General features: G+C 46.7%; 1 protein-coding gene across 2 annotated transcripts in view; it reads right to left on the bottom strand.

Moving 5' to 3' along the window:
- Positions 1-25,460, bottom strand: part of WT1 (WT1 transcription factor) — a 46,293-nt gene that overhangs the window by 4,876 nt on the left and 15,957 nt on the right. For both annotated transcript variants that reach the window (XM_087433041.1, XM_087433042.1), the window contains exons 4-6: positions 24,741-24,818; positions 5,688-5,784; positions 2,633-2,783 (exon numbers count right to left, since the gene is read on the bottom strand). In XM_087433041.1, the coding sequence (XP_087289167.1) occupies positions 2,633-2,783; positions 5,688-5,784; positions 24,741-24,818 (326 nt within the window). The remainder of the gene's footprint in view (positions 1-2,632; positions 2,784-5,687; positions 5,785-24,740; positions 24,819-25,460) is intronic.

Here is a 25,460-nt window from a genome sequence, read left to right as displayed (position 1 = left end):
CAGAAGCAGGGCTCAAAAAATACTAGCAGAGAATATTTAGACAAGTAATAAACCAAAGAAGTCGCAGCTCCCAGGCTGAGTCTGAGGCAGAATTCTGGGAGGGATGAGCCTTAGAGCCAACCCTGGGAAGTAAGCAATTTACGTTTTATGGCCCAAAGATTTGATGTTCTCTGCTGCCGACTGCTCCCTCCTGAATCAAGCGTAAACAGCTCCACGGCTGTCACACTCAAGTTAAACCAGGAATCACAGTGTTTAAAGTCTCTGCTGTCCCTTTATCCAAGAGAAGGCAGGAGTGGGATTACACAACCTCCTGCCGAGGAACAGAGAAGCCCCACCCCTGTCCTCGCTAGAGAAAGTTCAGCCAAATCCCTGGAACCGAGCCCCAGGAGTGCACTGAGAGCTTCGGCCTGCCCACCTCCTTAGGAGAATTCTGAGTCACCATTCTGGGATGGGAGTAAGCCTCGGGACCAGCCGGGTCTTTCCCCCGCAGGGCAGTCCCTAGCTCCTTTCCAGCCTCACACCTCCTTCTCAGTCCCTGATTAATCTGTATTCCTGCAGATCACCATTCCTAAATCTGCCTTGCTCTTGCTGACACTGATCATGCTTCACCCCCACCCCTCAAAGTCTACTGTGCACCCTCATAGGCGCTGCCTCCTCGGTGATGCCTTCTCGGAAACTTCACGTCCAGACTGAGGCCGTCCTTCCCCCACTACAGCGTTTATTACGGGCTATCTGATGTGGTGGGCCGAGTCTAGGTCTGCCTTCTTCCAGGGCCTGGAAAGTCCTGAGGGGGGAGCTTTCCCTCAACTTCATCTTTATGTCACCCAGAGCCTAACACCGCAACATCCCCATTCAGTCTAATTTCTTTTCCTTGCCTTTCTGCTTCTGCTCATCCTTCTGCCTGAACTTACCAAGTCCTGGATGGTTAGCCACACCCTTCCTCCTCCAAGAAGCCCTCTGGGATGGCCCTAGCTCAAATGGATACCCTCTGAACTCCTCAGCCCCTCCAGCCTCCGATTTAGCTCATAAGCACACACTCTTTTCATTTGTGCGTATCCTAGCTCCAAAAGAGACCATAAACTCTTTCAGAAGGAGGGCTGCGACTTGGGGTGAGAAGGCATGAAGTTTGAGTCCGTTTCCACTATATCCTACCCACCTATTAACTGAAATAATGCTGTAGAGAGTCTAGCATATACAAAGTATTTAATACCAAAGTACTTAACGTAAGGGTCTGTACTCTTAGCATATAAATAAATAAGAAAAGATTGCACTTTTCCAAGAAGGGGCCACGGGTTTGTTAAGCACCAGCCTGCTTCCTCACCTTCTGCAAGGAGGAGCTCCGTAGGGCCCCAACGGGTCTCAGGACACTGCCCACGCCTTCCCTTCACACACACATTGAACCCCGCTGCTTCCTAACTGCGTCTTTCCCATTAAAAGTTCCTACAACTATGTTGCGTTCAATGCATTCCCTTGCATTTTCCAGGCAGAATTTTACTTTACCATTTTCCTCACAACCTGAACAGATCCTTTTCAAATGACCCCATAACACGCCACTGGTCCTCTCCCCTTTAGCCTCAAGCAAGTAGTTTACTGAGCGCAAACTCAGGTCTGTGCCAGAATCGCATCCTCCAGACGCAAGGGACGAGCAAAGCCAATAGTCTAAAGAGATCTGAGTGCAGCTTGCTTTCTGCTCCAGCTTCCCAAAGTCAGCAGTAACAATAAAATAATAGTGGTAACCGTAACAGCAAAGCTGTCCTTCAGTTGCGGGAAGAAGGCACCAGCTCCCTGTAGGAAAGCCCGTTTCCCCGTAGGGTGACCCAACCACGCTCCCATCTAGTGCCCACAAGGCCCAAAGAAACATCTGGGAGACAGCAGCTCCCATTCACGGTGCCAACCACCGGACGAGGCCGACTCTCCTTTCCAGAGGCAGGCCCCTTGACTGCGGGAAAACCCACTTTTCTTTGACACATCATCATCTGGTTATTACTAAGCCAAGCAGTTAAGTTTTTCTCTGGACCACCTCTTCCTCAGTCTCATGACGACCTTGCCCATCAAGCTCTCAAAACTGTCCGATTACCAAGCTCCCAGGCTGGCTCTTCCCTTAGTATTCTAACAGTAACGCTATCATTACTCAGACCATCGACACAGGATACTGTACTAGGTGCTTCATATCACTGACTCCTTCAGTTCAGTTTGATTCTACAAGTTAATCTAACTTAACAATTGTACAATTGTACACGGTGGGATTATTATCTCTATCTTCCACACGTGCAGATGAAGTTCAGGGAGAGGTAAGGTGACTTGCTCAAGGTCTCACCCCTGCAGGGGAAGCCAGAAGCCAAACGCAGGCTCTTTAATTCTGTGGACTTCCCCCCCAGTGCTCTGCTCTGCTCGTCTCTAATCAGGAGGGGCAGTCAGGACTAACATAGGAGGGGCGGTCAGGTCTAATCAGGAGGGACGGTCAGGACAGGCGGCCCCACAGCCTCTCCCAGCACCGTGGCCAGACCCTCCCACGCAGAGCCTTGTTCCCACCCAGAAGTGGCCTGTGTCGCAGGTGTGCGAGCTGGGAGCAGGAGCTCTGAGCACACCGCCCAAGGCCACTGGGACCAGGCTGGCTGGCGGACACACTCACCAGTGTGCTTCCGGCTGTGCATCTGCAAGTGGGACAGCTTAAAGTATCGCTTATTGCAGCCCGGGTAAGCACACATGAAGGGGCGCTTCTCACTGGTCTCTGACGCCGACCGGACGAGCGTCGGGGCGACTCCGGGCACGCGCCGGACGTCCTGCAGGCAGAGTGTGAGAGAAATGGAGGCTTTAGGCCCCATGTGAACACTGGTGTCGGTCCCAAGGCAGGGTGAGTGCTGGAAGGCACCCAGAGGCGGAGGCCAATGGGAGGCCTCAAGCCGCTCCCTCCACACCCTACAGGCCAGGGCAGGCGTCGTCGACGGAGCAGATCAGGACGTTCTGCAGCGTGGGGCTCTGACGCCATCACCACTGATCCACCAGAACCCGTACATGAAAGGAAGTCTGTCTGGGGTCGCTGACCCCGAGCATCTGGAAGAAAATTCTGGTGACTGGAAAAGCTCCCACTCCACCCCGTCTCTCAGCTTCTCCACTTGTGGCAGCGAGGTCTGGCATCCACAGTTCCGGACTCTGCTCTCTTCCCTCCCCCTCAGAGACAGGGCCACATGACCTCGGGCCCAATCTGCAATGGGCAGGGAGTCCTTATCAGAGAAGAACGTGGGACACCGAATCAGCCCCAAACTGACCACTTCCTGTGTAAGTGACAGGGAAGAAGGAGCCCCCGAAATGTGGGGTTTCTGTCTATAAAGGGAGGCTGAAACCACCAGAGCCCACAGTGTAGCCAGTGCAATCCTTCAATAGTGGCCCCAAGAAACACTGTGTCTGCCTTCCGTGCACCTTCCACGCCCTTCACAGGGCATTCTGTTGATCCCTTTATCTTGGGAGAATAAATGTGTGTACGGTGAGCGCTCCGTGAAAAGGAGCCAGAGAAAAACCTTGAGGCAAACTCCCTTCCTGTTCTCAGCATCAGGGAGTCACAGCTGGGAGAAGTGGAAGAACCCGTGGGGCCACTGAATCCTCCTCCGGCTCTTAGAGACGAGCCAGTCAAGGCCACAGAGCATAGCCACGTTTTGTGTTGAGACTGGAGCCACTTACCGCACCCTGCTGTGCACTTGCCATGCTCCCCACGCTCACGGTCTAGCTCCTATCTCACACTGCCTGGCACTGCAAGATCATCATCTTTTTTGAAGAAAAAGTACTGTATTGACACACAACTTTGCTGTTGACAGGCCACAGTGTCTCGGGGCAAAGGGTGGTATAAATTCAAATGCTGAGCCAGTTGTGTGTGTTTGGTATCCTCCAGGAGAAAATGAGTAGATAGTGAAACTACACCTGTGTGATCTGGAGTCTATCTGAGGCCACGACGGTGAGTCTGACCAACTGGGCCGGGTGGAAAGGAAGGAGCTTTTTCCGTTTCCTTTATTCATCCTAGATGCGGCGCAAACAGCAATGGGCTGTAAACTGTCAGTCTGGGTCCTGGTGGAAGATTCTGATGGAATTTGTGGAGGAGAGACTGGATGACTCTTTCTGTCCTTCCACAAGATTTCCATGTTTCTGTAGCCTCTGCCTTTATTTCTCTCCATTGGAAGGTTTAGGATGAGGGACCTGCTGTTCTATCACCATGACGCTTCTGGAAACATGCATCAAAACACCTGAGAGCTCCTTGCCCCACACGTCACGGGGGAAACTGGCCCCCCACGACTTATTTCTAGGGTGCTAACGATTCTGGAGAAAGCATCATGGCGGTCACCGACGGTGCAGCCACCGAGTCACACGCAAAGTCACAAATAGGAACCCTTGGAAGTGCGTGGTCTGCCTGCCCAGAGCGGCTCCGTGGGGGCCTCCCGCGGGTCTCCTGCCTTCTCAGAAGCATTTACCTTTTCACCTCACTTTCCTCACTCTCCCTGGGGTCACAGCCTCCCTGGAGCTGGTCACAGCCCTCTGCCTCCCGTGCAGCAGCATCACGGCGGTCACACACGGGGCTCTGGAGCCAGACAGGACTTGTGCTCTAAGTCTCTACTCCACCTCTTACCTGCTACGTGATTTTGGACAAGTCACCCGTCGTCTCTGGACTTCAGTCTGCTCTTTCATAAAACAGAAATAATAACACTACCCACCCTCATAATGGTGTGCTGAAGATCAAATGAAGAAAAAAAGTCCATGTATAGACATGGAAGAACCTTAAATGCATACCGCTAAGTGAAAGCACTCAGTCTGAAAAGGCTACATATTGTGTGATTCCAACTACACGACATTCTGGAAAAGGCAGAACTACTTGGACAATACAAAGGATCGGTGGTTGCAGGGTGGGGGTGAGCAGGTGGAGCAGTGGCATTTTTAGGCAGTGACTCTATTCTGTACGAGACTGTAAGGCAGATTCCCGGTATTATGCATTTAACAAAACCCACAGAACCGGGCAGCACAAAAAGAGCACCTTAATGTAAACCACGGACATTAGTACAATGTCGTGTCAACTGGCTCATCAGCTGTAACAGACGCACCTCACCAAAGAACCTGCTAACAACAGGGGACTCCGTAGGGGAGGAGGGGGAAGGGGGTACAGGAACTCTCGGTACTCTCTGTAAACCTAAAACTACTCTAAAAAATTAAGTCTATTAAAAAACAGTCCAGATATAAAACGTAGCACAACACCTGGCATAAGCTGGTGTCCAGCCACAGATGGCGCTGCTATTGTCATTGTTATTATTGTTGTTGTTGTTATTACGGGCAGGGCAGAGTCTACCTTTGGGCACTTTACAATGCAGACCAGATCTTAGAAGTGAAGGGTCCAGGTCATTAATTCAGGCCCAATTAGCCCAAAGAGAGGAGCTGTGTACCCACCCTGGAGAAAGCCAACTAGGCAGTGAGGGAGAAAAGGATTCTGCGGGAAGCACCTTGGCCTGAGTCCAGGAGGTGGCAGGGTTCACACTGGCCTCTGGAGAGGGGGAGGCTGCCCTACCTGTCCCAGGGGAAGAGGAGGGGTCCTTGCTGGGGACCTGGGAGGAGCCTATAACTAGGAACAGACTTGCCAGGGTCAAATGGCCAAAGGGCCATCAGCAAGGAAGAGAAGGCTGTCAGGAAGGGAAAGAGGCCCCAGTCCTCACCTGAATGCCCCTGAAGACGCCGTGGGTGTGTATTCTGTACTGGGCACCGCAGAGGATGGGTGTGGTGTGGTTATCGCTCTCGTACCCCGTGCCATGGCTGCAAACACAAGGAAGAGAAAACAAGGCTTGGGTTGGTTCACAGGCGCCATTTGGCAACGTGCATCTGCAGCGGAAGCAATGTTTCTTAAAAGCTCACATGACAATGGTTGGTTTTTGCCTCCCTCCACTGGGCCACTTTGGAAACAGGGCTCTGTGAGGGGCGGGCTGCTCAGTCCTCTGCCACCACCACACAGCCCTCCCCACACTCAGATTCTCGCAGGCACACTTCTCACAGGCACGACCTTCTTGGTCGATGCCTCTCAGACAAGCTGGGAAAAGTCCCAGTGGCAGGATTTCATCCCCAGCAAGTTGTTTACCATGTAGATGGCAGGCTGACAGCTGCGAATATCTCAGGAATGAGCAGATGCCTCAAGTTTCACATTAAGTGCCCTGGATTTTTGTCTGCACCTCATGACTCAGTTCTGACCAGATTGCACCAGGAAAGTGATGACACTTACAAGAAGAGATGTCACATCCTCAGAAGTGGGGATTACACATCTGTGGCCCCACTCTGCTTAACCTACAGATCAGTTTTCCTGCTCAGCTTAACTCCTTGCAGCCAAGCTGTGCCCTAGGTGGACACTGGATAATCTTCCTTCAGCATTAGAGTGACTAGTCTCCTAGTTGGTGCTCAGGTTAACCTTGGACTAGTAGAGCTGAGGGATGTGGATGCTAAAGAGAACAACTTGTTGGGGGGGGGGTGTTCTGCTCTAAAAGTAGTCTTTCCTTCAGGTAGAATGCTGATATCTGTTCTGTAGTTATTTTACTTCCAAATGGGGCAGAGAGAGGATTCTCATCCACACTGCACACAGAACCACACCTAGAATCACCACGGGAGTTTTCATGAAAGCCTCTGTAAAATGGGGCAGCTGCTTTGAGGAACTGGCAGTTCCTCAAAAGGTTACACATAAAGTTACCACATGACCCAGAAATTCCACTTCTAGGTATATTCCCAGGAGAGATGAAAACACATGTCCACACAAAAACATGTACACATTGCTCGTTAGCAGTGTTATTCATAATGTCCAAACTGTAGAATCAACCCAAATGCCCACAATAAACAACACACAGTATATTCATACATTGGAATACTATTTGGCAATAAAAAGGAATGAAGTACTGATCCATGATAGTGTGGACAAACCTTGAAAACATTATGCTGAGTGAAAGAAGCCAGTCACAAAAGACCGCCTATTAGGTGACTCCATTGATACAAAACGTCCAGAATAGGCAGACTTATACAAACAGAAAGCAGACTGCTGGTTGGTTGCCTCGGGCTGGGAAGTTGGTGGGAAATGGAGAGTGACAGCCGAAAATGTCCTCCAATTGTGGTAACGATCCTACAATTCTGTGACTGTTCTAAAAACCGCTGAATTGTACACTCCCAACAGGTGAGCTGTATGGTATGTGAAATATATAAAGCTGCTTTAAAGAATGACCTCTGGGGAACGGGGCCCAGGCACCAGCATGTTTTAAAGCCTCCAGGTACAGTTTCCTGGCTGTGAGGGCCGAGAACGTCCCTCCTCTGCTCAGTTACTCTAGAGATCCCAGGGGCGCGGGTCGGGGAAGCGGGCAGCCTGGCCGATCAGCCCTCTCCATCAGAGGTGTGGGGAAAGCCTGGGCTGGCTCAACTCTTGCTCACCCAGGGCAGAGAACTCCCAGAAGAGCAGAGTGTCCACCAGGACAGCTGAGATGTCCACACTCCGCAGCCACAGGAGCACACTTGGTTCTGGCTCCAAGCTTTTTAGAAAGAGCTGCGGCCTCACTGACAGCAAGTCTGGGGAGATGGTGGCACTTGTGTCACCCTAACCCACTACAACTTGCCTCTACACCCGTCAGGTGATTTCTGACATATCTGGGGAGAAATGTCCCAAAGAGCTAAACCAGGGTTAAACATGCAAAAATTGGGAAGAAATGCCAAACTCAGATAGCATCTGCCTTTCTGAACCTTAGAGTGTTTGCCAAGAGAAAGAGGCCATGTCTGCCTTCCCCATGATTATGTTATGTAGACAGTGGGCACGTGAGAGTTGATGACAAGGGCGATGTGGGAGCAGAAGGAGGACAGGACGAGAATGTGCTGCCACGACACCTTCCCTCAAAGGCCACGAAGAGACACTGCCTGTGCTTGGTTCAGCCTCCTGCATGGAGTCCAAATGTGACTTACACGTTTTCTAGGGCTGAGGGATATTTAGGGACACAACAGAAACCTGAATTATGTTAAGGTAATACCATCAAACGGGAAGAATTTGGAATCTCCTTTCTTGGTCTGGGTTCCTGGAGGGTGGGGCCCATGGGAAATAAGACTTTCCTCGGGATGCTTGTCCCAGGAAATGAAGAGTTGCACCACTCAGGGAATGTCCTGATCCTCACAGCAGATGTAAGCCAACCAACAAAAGAAGCAACCAGCAACAAGACTGTACCTGCCAAATATGCCACTGGATTCTTCCACCAGGCCCCTGCATTGGCTCTTGTGTCTCCACAAGACAAACACACTGTGGAAACCCTGCAACCCAACGCTCTTCCCAGGGTGGTCCGCCTAGAACACCGTCCACCACCCGTGGGCCTTTAATATGGTGATGACTCTCTAGAACAGGAAAGGAAAGCAAGTCGAGGTCTTGGAACAGAGATTAACAGAGGCAGAAAAGTCACCCACCCTAACCCCATGCACAGCTCCTCCACCTCATCCTCAGCCGTGGGATGACATGGCTGGTGACAAGTTTCTGAGGTAGCCATCCCATCTGGGGAGAGCTGTAACTGCTAGGAAAGGCCTTTCTAAACCCAGCTGAAATCAGCCCCCTCATTTCCATCTTCTGGAGAACCCAGAGTGAGTATTACTATTCCACAGCCATCTCCGTGTGTCTCCTCTGCTCTCTGGTAAACTCGGCCTGGAGGACAGAGAATGACTTGCTCCTCTCTGTATCCTCTCAGCTTAGTGACTGGATAAGGCTCATAGTCCATCACTGCTCCCCAAGAGGGACTGGATCTAACTCCTCTTCCACAGGACAGTCCTTCAAGTATCTGCAGACAGCTCTCGGGCTGTGGTTCTCTCAACTGTTACGATGTGAGCTGGTGTCTAATTGCTTTTCTCTCCGGATCATCTTCTTCTTAATCCCCTTCATTTTGTTAAGTCCCTCTCAAAGTGCGGGCATAGGATGGACCCCAGTGGCCCAGAAAAGCATGTCCATAAGGGAGTGAGGAGGGAGGAACATCCATCACCACTCATCAGGGAACACACGAACACCTGACAATCAGGGAAGTAACATGAACGCCTAAGTCTGGAGAGTGTATGCCTCACCCACAGGGATTCCAAATGTTTCAGTCAACATGCTGGTCAAACACAACACAGTGTGATAGGCCCACAGGCTGCCAGAGCTCAGTCCGCGGACAGAGGTCCTGGGGCTTCCCCCTCCATCTGGACAACACCCCGAAGACTCGGGTCACAGTGGTCTTCTCCAGCCAAACAGAATCTCAACTCCCACCCCAGCACGAACTGCAGTGAAGGTAGGGATCGCCAATCGCAAGCTTGAAGACATGGTTTTTTTAAACTGCAGTCCAGGGCAACACATTTATCCTTCAAGTTCCATCCTATTTCTTTTAGCAAGTCATCCCCAACCATTGAAATCATTTTGACTCTTGATCTCACTTCCAAAACATTTGCTTCCTATCTCATTTCATAGTATCTCTACATTTGAAAAGCACCTTTTCTGTGTTTTCATAAGAGGTTGCTATTGTTGGGAACTATTATATTCACAGTATGTATAACTGTTCTCTGATATTCAGGAGGTGACAGGATTCTAGAAGGTCTCTCCCTGGGGCAACCTGAGGGAAGCCATCACAGAGAATCTAGGCATCTGGATAGGGTCCAGCCCAACAGGGCGTAAGTCATCAGCAGGAGTCAACCTGAGACAGAAAGGATCAGGATGATGGCAGCTGCCACTGGGACAACAGCTGTGGTCAAGACCCAGCTGCTAGCTTAGATAGTCAAGTGAAGCCAAGCTTTACCCAAAGAGAGATCAGCCTTGAAAAGTTCCAGTGACTGTGCTGTGGATGAACCAAAGAGGAGTGAGGGCGGGCTCCCTAGATGTCTGGAGCCATGAAGCCTTCCAAGAAGGACAAGAACTACCAGCCTAATGAAGAGATTTCTGGGGCCAAAGATGCACCTTCCACATAAAGGAATCACAGAGCCCCAGACAACTGTGGGGTAAAAATTCATCATGGCCCAGAGACAACAGTGTTATCATTCATGGAGCTGACACAAGAAAGCAGCTTCTACAGCAGACGTGAATCCTACCAAACCAAGCAATTGAGAGGCCCAAATCTCCCTTAGGGTAGAAATGCATGCAGTGACTACACCTACCTTCCAACCCAGACAGTGAGAAGGAAAATGCAGGACCCCTGGCACTACAACAGCAAGACATGTGAGCCACACCTGGATAAGGCTGGACTTTCTCGGGAGAACAAGTGGTGATTTATAAAATGTTTTCAAGTTTTGTTGCCTCATAAACTTCTCTCTGACAGATAAGATACTGGACTCAGCTGAACTACAGGGAAAAGGGATTTGATGACTCCTTGGCCAAGATAACCAGGGAGGTCACAGTGAGGGGAATGAGGGCAGCTATGGCTCCAGCAGGTGGGGAGTGGAGTTGGTGGGCCTGATGCAGGCAGGTGAAGATGTGGGCAAGGAGGCTCATAGTAATGTGACTGCGTCTCCTTCCACCACCGCAAGAGAAACCACTCGCGAGACTGACAGAGATACTTAAGACAGCTCCTTTGGTTTTGTGGTTCAACTAGACACAAATCATTCCTTTAAGTATTTAGCCCATAATTCCCTATCTTGTCCACAAGGACATCAAAAATAACTATCAAATGTCTTTTTGCAATAAAGATCCACTAATTAGTGGCCTTCCACTATGAGACTAATAATTCTACCACAAAAAGAAACAGACCTGAACATGGTTGTATATACGGTCAACACACCTTGCTTCCTAACGATCTCCGTTTTCTTCCCCACGTGCTCCCAAAGATCTGGCTTAACAGCTTCCCAAGGACTCATGCTAGCCCCCTGCTCTGTGGTTTCCAGAATCCCCTGTTCTTTTCCTACTTGAAAACTAAGACATTTACCTCAACTAAGACAACAGTCTCAGCTCTTCTGCTACCTCACTTATTCTCCAGGAATTTCCAGATTATGGGCCAATGGGCAATTATTTTATATCTTTGCTAAACTGGTCAGAATATGGATTTAGTTCTTTTTTCTTTAAAAGAACTGAGTCACAAACTCAGATATGACTACAGGGGCCAAGAAAGGGAGAAAAATAAATGAAGGCCCTGGAGAGCAAGATGGCCCTGAACTGGTCACCCCACACCCTGCCCAAAGGAGGCAGCCAGGACTCTGCTCTACCAGCCAAGCACCATCAATAACAGGACCCAGGCTGTCAGATCTTCCCACTCTCCAGAAAAGTCGGAAATCAGAATTTCTATGTGTGATTGCCTGAATTTTAAATTCTGGCAAATAATTGAAATTAACAGAATCACTGTCAAGTCGAACAAAACATACCTCTGGGCTGAGGGCCACCAGTGCACAACCCCTGCTTTAAAGGCTGAGCAGTGAAGTTTAAGCTGCAAACTGGAAAAGTCCATCTTGATTCTGTTGTCTCCTTCCACATGGCAACAAAGCAGAGGTGGGGATGTGCCTGATTCTTTGAAAATTGAGTGTTAGAATCTTCCAAACCCTTCAGAGCTTGAAAGGATGCTCTACCTGTACAGCAGGAATGGCCAGTGCTGCTAGAGAAGTATCCAGAAGATGGCACCATCCACAGGTGTCAGCCGTCACCTCCAATTCCACGGGCCCACTTGAAAGTAGGTGGAAGCACTGAAGTTACAGTCAGAAAACCATATTTCCTTCCCAGAAAATTCAAGTGTATCTATTTCCTGCAGCTGCTGTAACAAATTACCACAAATTTGGTGCTTAAAACAAGACAAATTTATTCTCTTCTAATTCTGGAGATCAGAAGTCTAAAATCAGCCTCACTGTGGTGAAGTCAAGGTGTTGGCAAGGCTGTTTTCTTCTGGAGGCTGACTCTCTCTCCTTGCCCTTTCAGTCCTGGAATTCGCCTGCCTTCCTTGCCCATTCTTGACATCACTCCAACCTCTTGCTTCCTTCGTCTCACCTCCTCTTCTTCTGTAGTCAAATCTCCCTCTCCTTTCTCCTAAACAGACACTCACCACATCTAGGGTCCACCCAGATAACTCAGAATAATCTCCCATCTCAAGATCCTCATATCTGCCAAGTCCCTTTTCCACATAAGGCAACATTCACAGGTCCAGGGATCAGGACTCGGACACCTCTGGGGTCATAACTCAGCCCACCATACCAAGGGAACTGGATATTTGGTTTCTTACAGATAGATCTGAAAGAGCCAAATTAATCTGGATCCTTTATCTCCAGATTAGTTTGAAAGACTCATCGGAAAGAACACAGGTTCCGAGTCCGAAGGCTTGTGTTCCAGGCCCACTTCTGCAATTTATCTGCTCTGTGGTCGGGGTGAGTCGTCTAAACCCCTCTGTGACTGAGGTTCACCATCTGTAAGACGAAGCCAATCATTGCTTTCATAGACGCGTTTGAAAATCAAGGAGGTAAGCGACACCCAGAGTAAAAGTTAAACATCACTCTGACCCTATCCCAGCAAAACGTTCAGGTCCGTGAATGCAGGTGACCAGCCAGCAGAAAAACCGTCTCCTGTGTGCTTCCTATGAGCCTGGTGGTTGAGATCTACAAAGTTTGTATTTTTTATCCTGCACAACCCCGGGAGTCATTACAGTGAATCACCTTAGGCAAATGACAACCTCCCTGAGGTTGTCAGGTAATATAGTTTGACAGCTTCTGGTTACAGCTTCATGTAAAAGAGAAAAACAGCACCCCCACCACCACCACCACCAGACTGTTACAGAATCAAAAGAGATTAACTAAGCAAGGCAGGCACAATGCGTGGTACCGAGCACGCCCTCCATAAATGGTAATTATTACTTAACAGTATTATCCCCATTTTACAGCAAACAATACTGGGGTTTAAGGAGACACTGAGTTATCTGCACAAAGTCAGACAGACAGCAGGTGGCAGAGATGGGGTTTGGGTCCAGGTCAGCGCAGGTCTTCTTCCTTCAAAACTAGTAGGCAATTCTGGTGGTGGAACCCCATCCCGGGGTCACTTCCATCTTCATGACCCTTGCACAATTCCCAGCTCTTTTCTCCAGGGGTATGAATGAAATGGTTGAAGATTTTAAAAACGTCCTGGGAGTGGGAAGGATGAGAGAGTGGGTGCGGCGAGGAGGAGCAAGTTCAAAATGTTCACGCTTCAGCAACTTCAGCTTCTGTGCTGAGGCGCAATATTTATTTTGGTATAAAGTGCAAGGCTAACTGATGGAAAGGGCCTGCTTATGTGCCAGAGCAGTCAAAGCTGAGCGAAACTTTTACAAAAAAATTTCTTTCTACCAAACTGGGAAAATAAACCAAGCAGAGGCAGTTATCAGAGCCATGCCTCGTGACTTCATTTCTGGCAGTGGTGTGAACTGTACATTTTCCTAAACAGCTTTAAAATGCATAAAAATGTATCCTGAGAAAGTTTCCTTTTCCTAGACAGCTTTAAAATACATAAACACGTGTCCTTAGAAAGTTTGCAAAAAGAGAAAAATGTCCCTCATATAACACAAATTATGAGCCCTCTTCATGTTAAAAACTTGTACGTTGAGGTTTGGCCCAGAAAAAACTTAATGTTTGAGTAGCTTCTTTAGAAATGATTAATTTTGATATTCCACAGGCACAAGAAGATTAATAAAAAGGAATTGAGGTTTTACAGATGAGAAAAACCAGAGCTGCCCTGAAATCCCTTATCAACAGAAGAAGTAAAAAAAAAAAAAAAAAAAGAAGAAGAAGGAAAAAAGAAGAGCCTTTGAAGGCAATTAGCATTTGATATGAATATTCAAAAAGGGTAAACCTTGGCCTGTGACTTCTCTCCCACCTCCACTCACTGGCTGGGTGGGCGTCCTCCACCCTCACCTCCATCTTCTCACCTCTTCAGAGCTAATCAGATTGAAGGGAAGCACCCGGGACAACGGTCACACTCCTGTGTATCCAGAAGAGGGAATTTACCCACCAGCCACTCCTCTCTCTCCATCCTTGATACTCAGGCTCACATATGAGATACTTAAGTGCCTGATTCTTTTGGTGCTGAAAATACACCTTGCCACAGGCCTTGAAAAGCATCACCCCTGTCTGGTGTGCCACTTTTGAAGGAAAAGAGCAACAGAACCCTGTTAAGAAAGTGCGCTTCCTTCAAAATGCACCCCCACCACTCCTCAGTTATTCTAAGAGAGCCTCCAGATCTATCTAACTACCTCTTCATTAGAAACACAGGGGATGGAGGCCCAAAGCTACAAAACTAAGAGGAAGCAATCTGCCAAATCCAGACTGAGATACTGGACCAGCCCACTGACCTGCTCTCTCCAACAAACCAACAGCCCAGGGAGAGGTAGGGGAGGGAAGGACAGTTACAGCATAAAAGAGACAAGAGGAAACCAACAAAATAAATGAAAATCCACAAGACAACAAGCCTTTGCACAAATGCCCACCATGCACACGGATGAGTGAGAGATAGTCGGACTTGAATTCATCAGTCCCAGAGGATTTAGGGCCAAAGGCACCAAGAACCTCCCCTAGGAAGCCCCAGTGGTCACAGCAGAATGCTTAGGTTCAAAGCTTCACTGAATGAAAAGATAATTTCCCTGTTGCGAGAGCAATTTTAAAACTCATTCTCATATCTACTTATAAGATCTGACTTGGGGACACGAATGGACACTAGATTTTTTGCACACATTCAGAGCTGGTGGCAGCCTAGCACAGCCACCTCTAGTTCAGCACGAATGCTACTTTATTACTGGCCTGAGTGTGTGAGCTAAGGGCAGTACTCAGAATTCTGCACAAACAATATCACAATGCCACCCAGCATTCTCTCTTCTTAGTGCAATTTAATCTTTTACAGTAGGAATATAATAGATCAGTGGATATATTAAAAACCAAAGGATAATTCTGCTCCTGAGAATATAAACGGAAAGAGTGAACGATGCATTTTTTTACTAATCCAGCACAGAAAGTAGAAACTAAAAATAAAACAACCAAGTCAAATTTGATTGAGTTTAAAAAAAAACATGAGTAACTCCTATAATCTGATAATTCTTAGGTATAAAATGTCCTCAGAAATCGTCTACAGAAAAGAATCATCCAGTTTTTTACTTGAAAAATTTACCTTCCCCCTGCCCTCAGGTGTTTCATTTCAGTTCAGACCTCAAGAGAAAAATGCATTTTGACTTTTTACAGAATCATAATATATTTTGTGTCACTTTTAATTAAAAATTGCATTATGGTAATGATTCTAACCATTGTACTTTCTAATGAACACTTTTTCCACAAGCGTCATAAAGAAGGCTTCCCTCTATGCAGCCTCCAACCATTTTCATCCAGGTCCCAACACCCCCTGGCATCCAGCTCCATACCATGTCTGGGAAGAGGGCTCACCCCACTGCAGGGACTCGGCTTGCTAAACTCTCCATTGAGCATCTCTTGTTTTCCCCCTCTAACCCTACCCTCAGGTTCCAGGGGTGAGTATGTGAGTAAGGCCTGGCCAATCAGAACACTGCATTCTCTAGCCACATGACCCAGTCTAGGCCAATCAAAGCCTTCCCTGGGCCTTTGATGGAGAAGAACCAATAGAGAGGGATTCTCCTTGTGCCAAATACAGGAGCTGTTTTGCCACAATGGAGAGAGCCCGCCTGGGAAGGCCGCCAGCACAGAGAGCAGAGACAAGAGACAATGAGAGTGTTTTAATGACACTGTCTGAGCCCCTGAACCCAGATATGGGGTTTTAAAATGCAACACCATAAGCTGCTAAGTTCCCTTCTATTTTTATGTGTGTGTGAGGAAGACTGGCCCTGGGCTAACATCCGTGCCCATCTTCCTCCACTTTATATAGGACGCCGCCACAGCATGGCTTGACAAGCAGTGCACCGGTGCACGCCCGAGATCCGAACCGGCAAACCCTGGGCCACCAAAGCAGAGCATGCGCACTTAACCACTACACCAGCAGGCCGGTCCCTGCTAAGTTCCGTTAGACCTATACCACTTACAACTGGGGTTCTGCCACCTGCTATAGAAAAAGACCCGATTAATACACAATCTAACAGTTATCTGAAGGTAATTGGGCTTATTTCTCAGCAAATGTATCTAAACATGACGCCTGTAAACGAGCACTGGTCCCTTCACAGTCCTACCTTTTGGAAGATGCCCATGTGTTCCAACTACGCTATTATTACTAAACTCTTGTTTGTATTCCTATTTTTAAACTTTCTTTATAGTCATAGCTCATGTGTCTTCACTTCCCATGCAGCTTAGTCGTCAGCCACTATTTAATACGGACACAGGCTGAGTGGTAACAGGCTGCCAGCAACGCTTGTATAAATCAGCCCTTATGAACCATCAAGCTTTCCTCACCACTTGAAATGGTACACAAACCTCCTCCAACTGACCTTTTTCCTCTTATTTCACACTCAGAGAAGAGCTAAGAGATATTTAACATCCAGTTTCCCACAACAGTTTGGGGAGAACACAGTTCAAAAAACCACAATGCTTACTGGCCCCCACTGCTCGGAAGAACATTTTTAGGCACGACTTTCCTTCCTACTTCAACACGTACAGACACAGGAATTCATGTCTCACAGACCACCTCATCAGATCACAAAAAATATCTGGCTCTCCCTTTACACGTGTCTGGTATGGAGGTGCTAGTTCATCAGAACCCCAACTTCATCTTCACTCATTGGGCTCTACATGCTCAACGCTTTGGCTCTATGGCCAGAGACTGCTGCTGGCTCCATCCCAAGAAGGGGTATCCTAAATCCACATTCGAGACAAACCTTGCATTTCATACAGGAAAGGTGGAACAGGATCTTTTCAGCCTGAGTTCCCAAAGGCTCCCACCCAGCTTGCTCACATGCCGGTGAATTTGAAACAGTTCACTCAACCATGCTCATTACATGAACAAGTTGTTACATAAAATCACAGGAAAAAACTCCTCCCTCAAACCCCCAGGATTAGTTTTAAGACTAAGATCTCTCCTGCCTCTGCAGCTGAACAGAGGCTTGTAGCTACCAGGGATGTGTGTGTCATCATCTCCTCACGGACCCCAGCCTCCAAACCCACGCAGGAATACAACAAAGTAATTCAAGGTGAAGAAACAAAGGGAAAACCTTGTCATGCATCCAGAGGAATCACACTCACTCTAAGGAGGTTTTGAGGCCAGAGGCATCACTGTCAAAAATCTTGAAAAGGAAGAAATTCTAAATAGGAACATCTGACATAGAACAAAACATGAAAAAATTTGAGAAATGCTGTGTTCTTAAAGAAAGGATTAAAATTTTTTCAAAAGTCAATCTTCCCCCAAATTAATTTTAAACATGATGTAATCCATTCAAAATTCCAATTAAGATTTTTAAAAAATAAACTTGTTATTTTAGAATGGTTTTAGGTTTACAGAAAAATTTCTAAGATAATACAGATAGTTCCCATATACCCCATACTCAGTCTCCTCTATTATTAACACCTCACATTAGCACTGTGCATTTGTCACAATTAAGGAACCAATGCTGATAAAGACTTTCTTTGAAATGAACAAAAGGAATCTAAAGTTCATCTTGAAAAATAAACAAGAGATAATAGCCAGAAATAGCTTGAAAAGTCCAATGCTAGGGAACTTTCCTTTCAGATATTTAAACAGACTATAAAATTACAGCAAAGAAAACAGTCTGATACTTGGCAGAAAGAGCCAGACTGATCAAAAGAAGAGAGTCAAGAGTCTAGAAATGGATCCAAGGAATCTGGAAGGATCCAAGGATTGACGACAGTAGTATCCGGAATTAATGAGGAAAGGCTGGATTATTCAAAACCAGGTTTGGGGATACTGGCTGGTCATCTAGCAACAAATCAAGGTAGAATCCAACTGCCGAATAGATTCAGGATGAATTAAATGTTTAAATGTAAAAAATAAATCCAAAAATGTACCAATAAGTAAGTAAATTTAAAAAAAGTTGGGATGGGAAAAATCATTCTAGGCAGGATATAAAAGCCAAAAACTTTAAACTATAAAACAAAATCTGATCATTTTTACTATAAAAATAAAATTTTCTGAAAGAAAAAAAACAAAACAAAACATTAACAGAGTTAAAATACAAACCAGAGAAAATATTTGCAGCGCATAGCACAAGAAAAGGGTTAATACCCCTATAAACCAAGAACTCTTGTAAACCAGTATTGTTACTAGGTGAGCTACCCAGCTCCCCGATAACCAGCCCCCACTTGCACAGGGAGACTCTTCTCTCTCAAGGACATTGTTCTAACAATTCTTCCCCCCTCCATCATCAAGTTTTTTCTTCTTCTTGATCATTCTCATCAGCAAATAAACATATAGGTACTTCCACCTAAATAGAACTAAATAAAAGAAAGCAAACCAATAAAAAACCACCTTCTCCTGACCCTCTATCCCTATTGGGCTAGAACCATGTTTCTTTGCTCTTTTGCAGCAAAGCTCCACGGAAGTGCTGTCTTCACACCACATCTCCAGTCTGTCTGCTCCTGTGATCTCTCAAACTCAGCTCCATCGGGCTCTTGCCTTTCCCCCTAATCTTTCCAGAGGCAGCTACGGTTAATAGTTCGGTAAATGTTCCAAAATTTCTTCTCTGCAGATACAAATATACCGGAATATGTTTAAAAAATAGTTATCTCTGGGTGGGAAGACAACAGATGACTTTTCTTTTCTCCTTTATAATGTTTTGGTACTGTCTGAATTTTTTTAAATAATAAGCCTGTGTTACTTTTATAATCAAGGGGTAAAAACGTTGTTTTCATTTTCGATAAAGTCCCCACCTTAGCCTTAGGAATACTACATCTGTGGCTTTGCTTTTAAAGTGGAGAGTTAGAACTAAAGCTAGAATAAATGTACTTGTTTACTTTTAGTAGGAAAAAACCCTACTAAAATATGCAGGAGCTCCTCATTTCAGAGAAACATTTATTTGGATGGCTTTTTATTAGTGTAGCTTCAATATGAAGGTTTTTGTAGCTAGAAGTTATGATTTCTTCTTGGCTAGATGAGAGCAATAAGGATAAATGATGAGTAGAGGGTGTCAGAAGGGCCCAAGCTGGGATCACAGACATGAGAGGTCCAAAACACTCCTTTAGGTCATGAAAGACCCTCCCCTCCTCTGCTACACCCTTTCCCCTCCAACACGCACACAACCCCTGGCCAACAGACTGGAGCCCTCGTTACCCCACTTCATCCCAGCTTGGCCCCTTCACCACCATCTTCCCCTCTCTATCTTTCCTGCTTGGCTTCATTCTTCTCCTGATCTAAACAAACCTGTCTTCTCCTCACCTTCACGAGATGAAAATCATTCCTTGCTTTAAAATAAAATAGTTAGAAACATACTGTGGAAATGATAAGTCCGTAAAGCCCAAAATATTTTTTAAGTGAAGTATTTTTTAAGAGGTTGAGAATATTCTCGAAAAGTCAACGTTCTCATAAGGGTCAAAACACAGACCTTTGCTACAGCCTATAGATACGCTTTTGCTGAAATAGATCTAAGTGAAAGCCAACCACTTGTTATAAAGAAGAAAGTGACACAAATGTGCATGTACACAGAAAAAGGTCTAGAAGTGGACGCGCTGTTCATGGGCGCTCCATCTGGGCTTTGGGGGATGTTAATTTCCTTCCCTACACAGTCATATTTTCTTACTGCTCCATCATTCATAAACATTCCTTACGTAATAAAGAAGTTACATACATTAATTGAATACATGCCAAAAGAGAAAAGGGTGGGAGACATGGACAGGTCGGGCGGGAGGGAAGCAGCAGCACTGACTGCGTCCACTCGGGAGGGATGGGGGACACAGCCCAGTCAGCCTCCATCTCCGCCCACAGGCCCAGGAGTCCCAGGCTCTGCTCTGCAGCAAGGCTCCCAGACTCTCGCCAGGTCCAGTGCAGGATAAAGAGCCTCACAAGGCGTCAATGTAACCGCTTCAAAGGAGATATGAACAGCGTTTTGCAGGGGCGGGTGGAGGTAGAGGAGTAACTCGGGATGCTGATACTCACCGAGCTGCTTCTCCACCTTTGCTTTGGCAGATTCTGGAGCTCCAGGAGCCACTTAAAAGCAGCCTCTCTGTTTTCAAGAAGTAAATCTCTTGGACAAGGACCTTATGCTCACGAGCTGGAGAGGGAAGGTGCTGGGCTGTGTATTGGATCTCCCAGCCAGAGAAGACAGCTATCTCTTTTGGCACAGGTTCTCAGGGATGAGACCATGTCTAGTGGGGATTTTCTCCAGATCCGACAGCCTCGGCCCTACCAAAACGCGCAGCTTTATTTTCACCATACATCACTCATCGTGAGTCTTTCGTTTTTCCTTTCAAGCATCCACAGGTCAAATACTGTGTGTTCCCAACAGTCTGTGAACTTCTTGGGCCAGCAAAGGGACATTCATTTTGCTCAGCACTCCTTTGCATTTCTATTGTGTTCCATTTCCCACTCCCCTGCCCGAGTCCCCAGAGAATAGCTTCTTCCTTGTTTTAGTAACTTGGACCACAGTCAAGGTTGATGTGTTTCTCCATTTTGCAGGATATTTTCTTCAGAAGAGACAAAACAGAGGCAAACAGAGTCTCCAAGGCTTGTGAGCAGCCTTAGAAAATCGGCAGCCATTAAGAATGCACAGAAAATGTTTTCAAAGAAATAAAAAGCAGACAACGCAAGGCACCATTAACAGAATTATTCGTAAAGGTGGACTAACGCTTACACAGAGTCCCCGGCAATTTTTTCTTCCAGTGACCCACTTAAAAAATCTAATTTCATTTGTTTGTGGGTGAGGAAAAGGGTCAGAGTTAAGAAAGCGGTTCCATAAAGTACCTCCTCTCTGACTTAAATTGAAATACAGTATTCTCCCGTTTGAGGTCATAAAAGTAGTTCTGATCCCAATGGGCGTGCAGAGATTAGGAAATGAGTGGAGGAGAAGGAGACAAGAGTAAATCAGGGCGTCCCCTCCTCCCCGTTATATCAGCTTCTCATCTCATCTGCTCCACGCTCTCCCCGAAACCCTGTCCCCACCCACTGCAGCGACGCTGCTCCCGACACCAAGGGAGAGACGCCTCCGTGGACTGGCTTAGGACACAAGGAAACAAGCCCATTCTTTTTGTAAAAGTAACATTTTCAAGGAAAGAAGACAAATGAACAAATATTTAGTGGGGGTTAGTCCGAGGTACATGATCTTTTCATAAAAAATTGATAATGCCTCATTTTTATGTGATATGGGAATTATATCTTTTTTTCTCCAAAACGTGAGTCAAACCTCAATTTTCCTGTTGTAGATCTACTTTGTCACCATGATTGTCCTTACCATTGATTCCAAATAATGTCAACATACTAGTTATGGATTAAAGCAAAAGACAGTTATTTCTCTTTATCTTTCTTCACGAAGTATCTTTTCTCAAATGTATTGTCCATATTAACGGTATTTTCATACCATGGCAAAAGAAAGTAAATTCAGTATCATAGAGAATAATGATGCCTCCCCAGATTACGTCCCCCTGGGAAAAGCCAAACTTTCCCCTGGAATAACACATCCAACTGAATCCAGTTCTCGGCTGTTCACGGGCTTGGAGGAGGAGCTAAGGAGTCGCTATTCCTTTTTTTTTTTGGTGCAGGAGATTGGCCATGAGGTACCATCCATTGCCAATGTTCCTCTTTTTGCTGAGGAAGATTGGCCCTGAGCTAACATCTGTGCCTATCTTCTTCCATTTTGTATATGGGTCGCTGCCACAGCATAGCTTGATGAGTGGTGCGTAGGTCCGTGCCCAGGATCCAAACCTGCGAACTCCGGGCTACGGAAGTGGAGTGCGTGAACTTAACCACTACACAACCGGGCCAGCCCCAGGAGTCACTATTCTTAAGAGCTGAAAGAGAGGTGAACTGTGGGCCAAGACACATCAGTGGGCTGTAAAATCAATATACACATCACAACCAGCATTTTAAAAATTACGGAATACATTAGAAAGCATAAGCATGCACAGCATTTAGTAAGGGTAATCACTGTTTGTGAAAATTTGTGGTGTGTGTCTGTGTGTGCACATGTGTGTATACTGGATCTCAGTGTAAAAGGTATTTCTAATTGTGGTCATAGTCTAAAAAGTTTAAGAACCTCTAACTTGGGGTCCAGAGCCTGGAGTCAGACAGAAGTGGGTTCGAACATGGCCCTGCCACTTACTCGCTGTGTGCACTTGGTTAGGGAGCGTAATCTCTCCAGCCTCCTCACCTAGAAGATGGTCGTGACTGCAGTCTCCTAGGATTGTTGTGAGATCAAAAGAGGAAACGCGTATGGAGCCCCCCACACAGGGCCCAGTAAAGCCAACATCCACCTGAGATGAACGCGCAATTCGCCAATGGAGCAGACATTGGAGGACTCACAACACACGCCAGAGGAAAGTGTGAGGGGAGACGTTAGGAAATTGGACCATTGGGACTTTTTGTTCTCCAAAGAGTTGCTCTCCTGTAAGACTATCTATTGGGGCCATTTGATCCTTTTTATCCAGCTCTCTGAATAAAGTATTCAAGAAATACATTTGACTTCAGAAATTCTTTTCCAAAACGTAAGCACCAGACCAGTGAAAACTCTTCTAGTTTATTTTCTTACACGGGATTGAAGAAAACAAATGATTCACACTTTGTGCTTCATCCTTACAATACAGCCTCTGATTCCCCAGCAAGTGACTGATACCACACGTTTAAAGACCTTAAAAAGTATCAAAATTATCTCAAGTATGGAAAGAGCCAGATTCAAACACATGCCAAGATTGCTTATCTATAATTTTTGTAAGTGAGCAAACAAACCAACCCTGTTCCAGCATGAAGAAATTTCAAAAATTGAAACGTACTGCTCACTTCACAATCATGTTCTGTCTATTCTTGGCTTTCAGTTTGGGGAGAGTTACTGAAGTCTGAGTAGAGGAGAGAGAAGAGAAGGAGGGATCCAGAGAGACAGGGTGGGACCCAGAAGACAAGTGGAGGGTGGGTGAAGACAATGCTGAACTCGTCACAGCCCTCTGGAAGGAAGCGGAGAGAGAAAAACTTCAAATCAACAGGAGGCTTTTTACTTTGGGGTCCAGAGAGAGGAAGTGGAGATGTGGATAAAGTAGCAGAGAAATTGGGGGATGAGGGTACAGAGGAGGGTCTACCAGTAGGTCTGCTGATGACTGAAGGATGATCTGAAAACCAGGACTGAGCCAACAACGGAAAGAAGGATGAGAAGAGGGAGGCTGGTTCTGGTGTTTAACAGAGAAAATAAAACCAAAAGAAAGAGCTACAGAAACGTCCAAGGGTGCAGACTGCAGGGGTGGGAGGCACAGATGTTTGGGAAGGAAAAAAAGTCTTTTCAAAAAGTCTGGACATGGACTTGCGGTAAAAATTAAGTTTTCCCTGAGAGATTTAAAGGTAAATAGAGAAAAAGCAAGTTAAGTATGACTGAAAGGTCTGATTGATCTAACAAGAACATGTGTAAAACGACAAATTTAGTATTTTGTGAAGTATTTGAGAGGAAATGAGCAGGGTTCCTACTGCATCATTTTAAAAATTGCTTTCCAGGAGCATGTTGATGAGAAATGTCACCAGCTCCATTTCTGCCCACAGTGTGTCTACGATAAATAAGAAGAGGCAGCAAGAAGGAGACGGAGAGGTTCTTCCCATCCTGTGCACCTGCTGCGACCCCGAAAGCCCAGTCAGTTCTAACTCCTGCATTGCCCCGGCGCCCGTCCACAGGCCTATGTCATTTGCTTTGCCATCATCGCACTGTCCACTCACTTGCTCTGCCCTTCTGTCCATTTCACTGAGCTGGAGCTCCCAGCAGCAACTCTAGAAGAGAAGGAGAGGTGGGGAATGGGGAATGGAGTGTGCATGGCGCTAGCAAGCCCCCCAGACCCCAGAATCCAGTAAGAAGCCACTAAGTACACAGAGACATGAAACTAGCGGTGTAGCCAAGAGTGCTGAACTAAGTCCCCGAACCCATGGGGCTGATGGCGGGCGGAAGGCACCACACAGAGGCTGGGAAGAGCCCGTGCCCTGGAACCAGATCCGGGCTTGGAATCCCAGCTCCACTGCTTAATTCAATGTGAATTTGGGAAGTTACTTAACTCTCTGAGCTTGACTGACTTACCCCGGAAAACAGGGTAACAATACCAGGCCCATGATGTCGTCAGGAAGATTTGATGGGGTGATCAAGAGCACCTGATATATCACAGGGACTTCTCGAGTGTCAGATCCTACTGTCCTCCACTCGGACGTGTTCTTGTTCCGCTGGAAGCAAGTCCCAGCTGCTTCCCTTTGTTCATTTTCAGGTGCAAAGAGCTGCCCCCACCTATGCTGTGTGTGCTCCCCACTGTGGCTGTCTGTCAGGTGTGAGGAGAACCCGCTGGGGCACCCAGGTGTGAGCACATCGGACTGCATTGTCCAAACCACCATCACTCAGTACGAATGTGGATCCTGGACGTTGTCAACTGAAAGTACTTCTTGACAAGATAATGTAACGGTTAACTTCTGTGACGCCACTAGCAAAACAAGCATTGCAGGATGCTGAATGGACACGGCCGTGTGAACCCTCCAACAGTCCTTGCTGGAGACCAAAACACCCCCGGTTCACATCCCTGAAAATTTAATGCTGAACACAACCACCGGCTAGGGAGGGAGTAACTCGTGTTAATTCTACAGAGAGCCGTGCTATTCTCCTAAAACTGCACTGTCTTCATAAGCTACGAGCACCTTCAAAATGGTTCCAGCAGGTGTAAGTCACTACTTACGGACAATGGAGTAGAGAAGAACTTACCCCTTTAATGTAGCTCCTAAGTTCATCTGATTCCAGGTCATGCATTCAAGCTGGGAGGTCATTTGGTATAAATTGTCACTGTTAAAGAAATAGCCAGAGTTAGAAACACATAACTACAAAAAAATATGCAATTGTTTCTTCAAAAAGCAATGGAGTTTTAATTTTTCCTTACAGTGGAAGCCTCACGTCTTCCAGAACGACAGACTGCGCGGGTCGGAGATGATTTTCATTTCATCCCACTGATCTCAGCACAGCTACTCACTTCACACACAGTGGAAAGGATCGAGACTAATTTGGAAGCCTTTAAAAAACTTTAGTGTAGCGGGCCAGCCTGGTGGCGCAGCGGTTAAGTTCAAGGTTAAGCTCTCGAGCTCTGCTTCGGCGGCCCGGGGTTGGCGGTTTCAGATCCTGGGTGTGGACCTACTCACCACTCATCAAGCCATGCTGAGGCGGCATCCCACATAGAGCAACTAGAAGGATGTACAACTATGACATACAACTATCTATTGGGCCTATGGGGATCAAAAAGGAAAAAAGGAGGAAGATTGGCAACAGATGTTAGCTCAGGGCCAATCCTCCTCAAAAAAAAAAAAAAAAAACCCTTAGTGTAGCAAACCCTGAAGTTTCTAAAGAGGAACTAAACACATGAGGGGAGAGGCTGAAGGGGGTGCCCTCCGCAAGGAGCCCCGGCCGTTCACTCAGCATGAAAGCTAAAGGCCT

This window comes from Ceratotherium simum, chromosome 7 (genome assembly GCF_057802395.1).
Source record: "Ceratotherium simum simum isolate JZ-2026a chromosome 7, ASM5780239v1, whole genome shotgun sequence".
In the NCBI taxonomy this organism is placed as follows: domain Eukaryota; kingdom Metazoa; phylum Chordata; class Mammalia; order Perissodactyla; family Rhinocerotidae; genus Ceratotherium; species Ceratotherium simum.
This window is presented reverse-complemented; position numbering and strand designations above follow the sequence as displayed.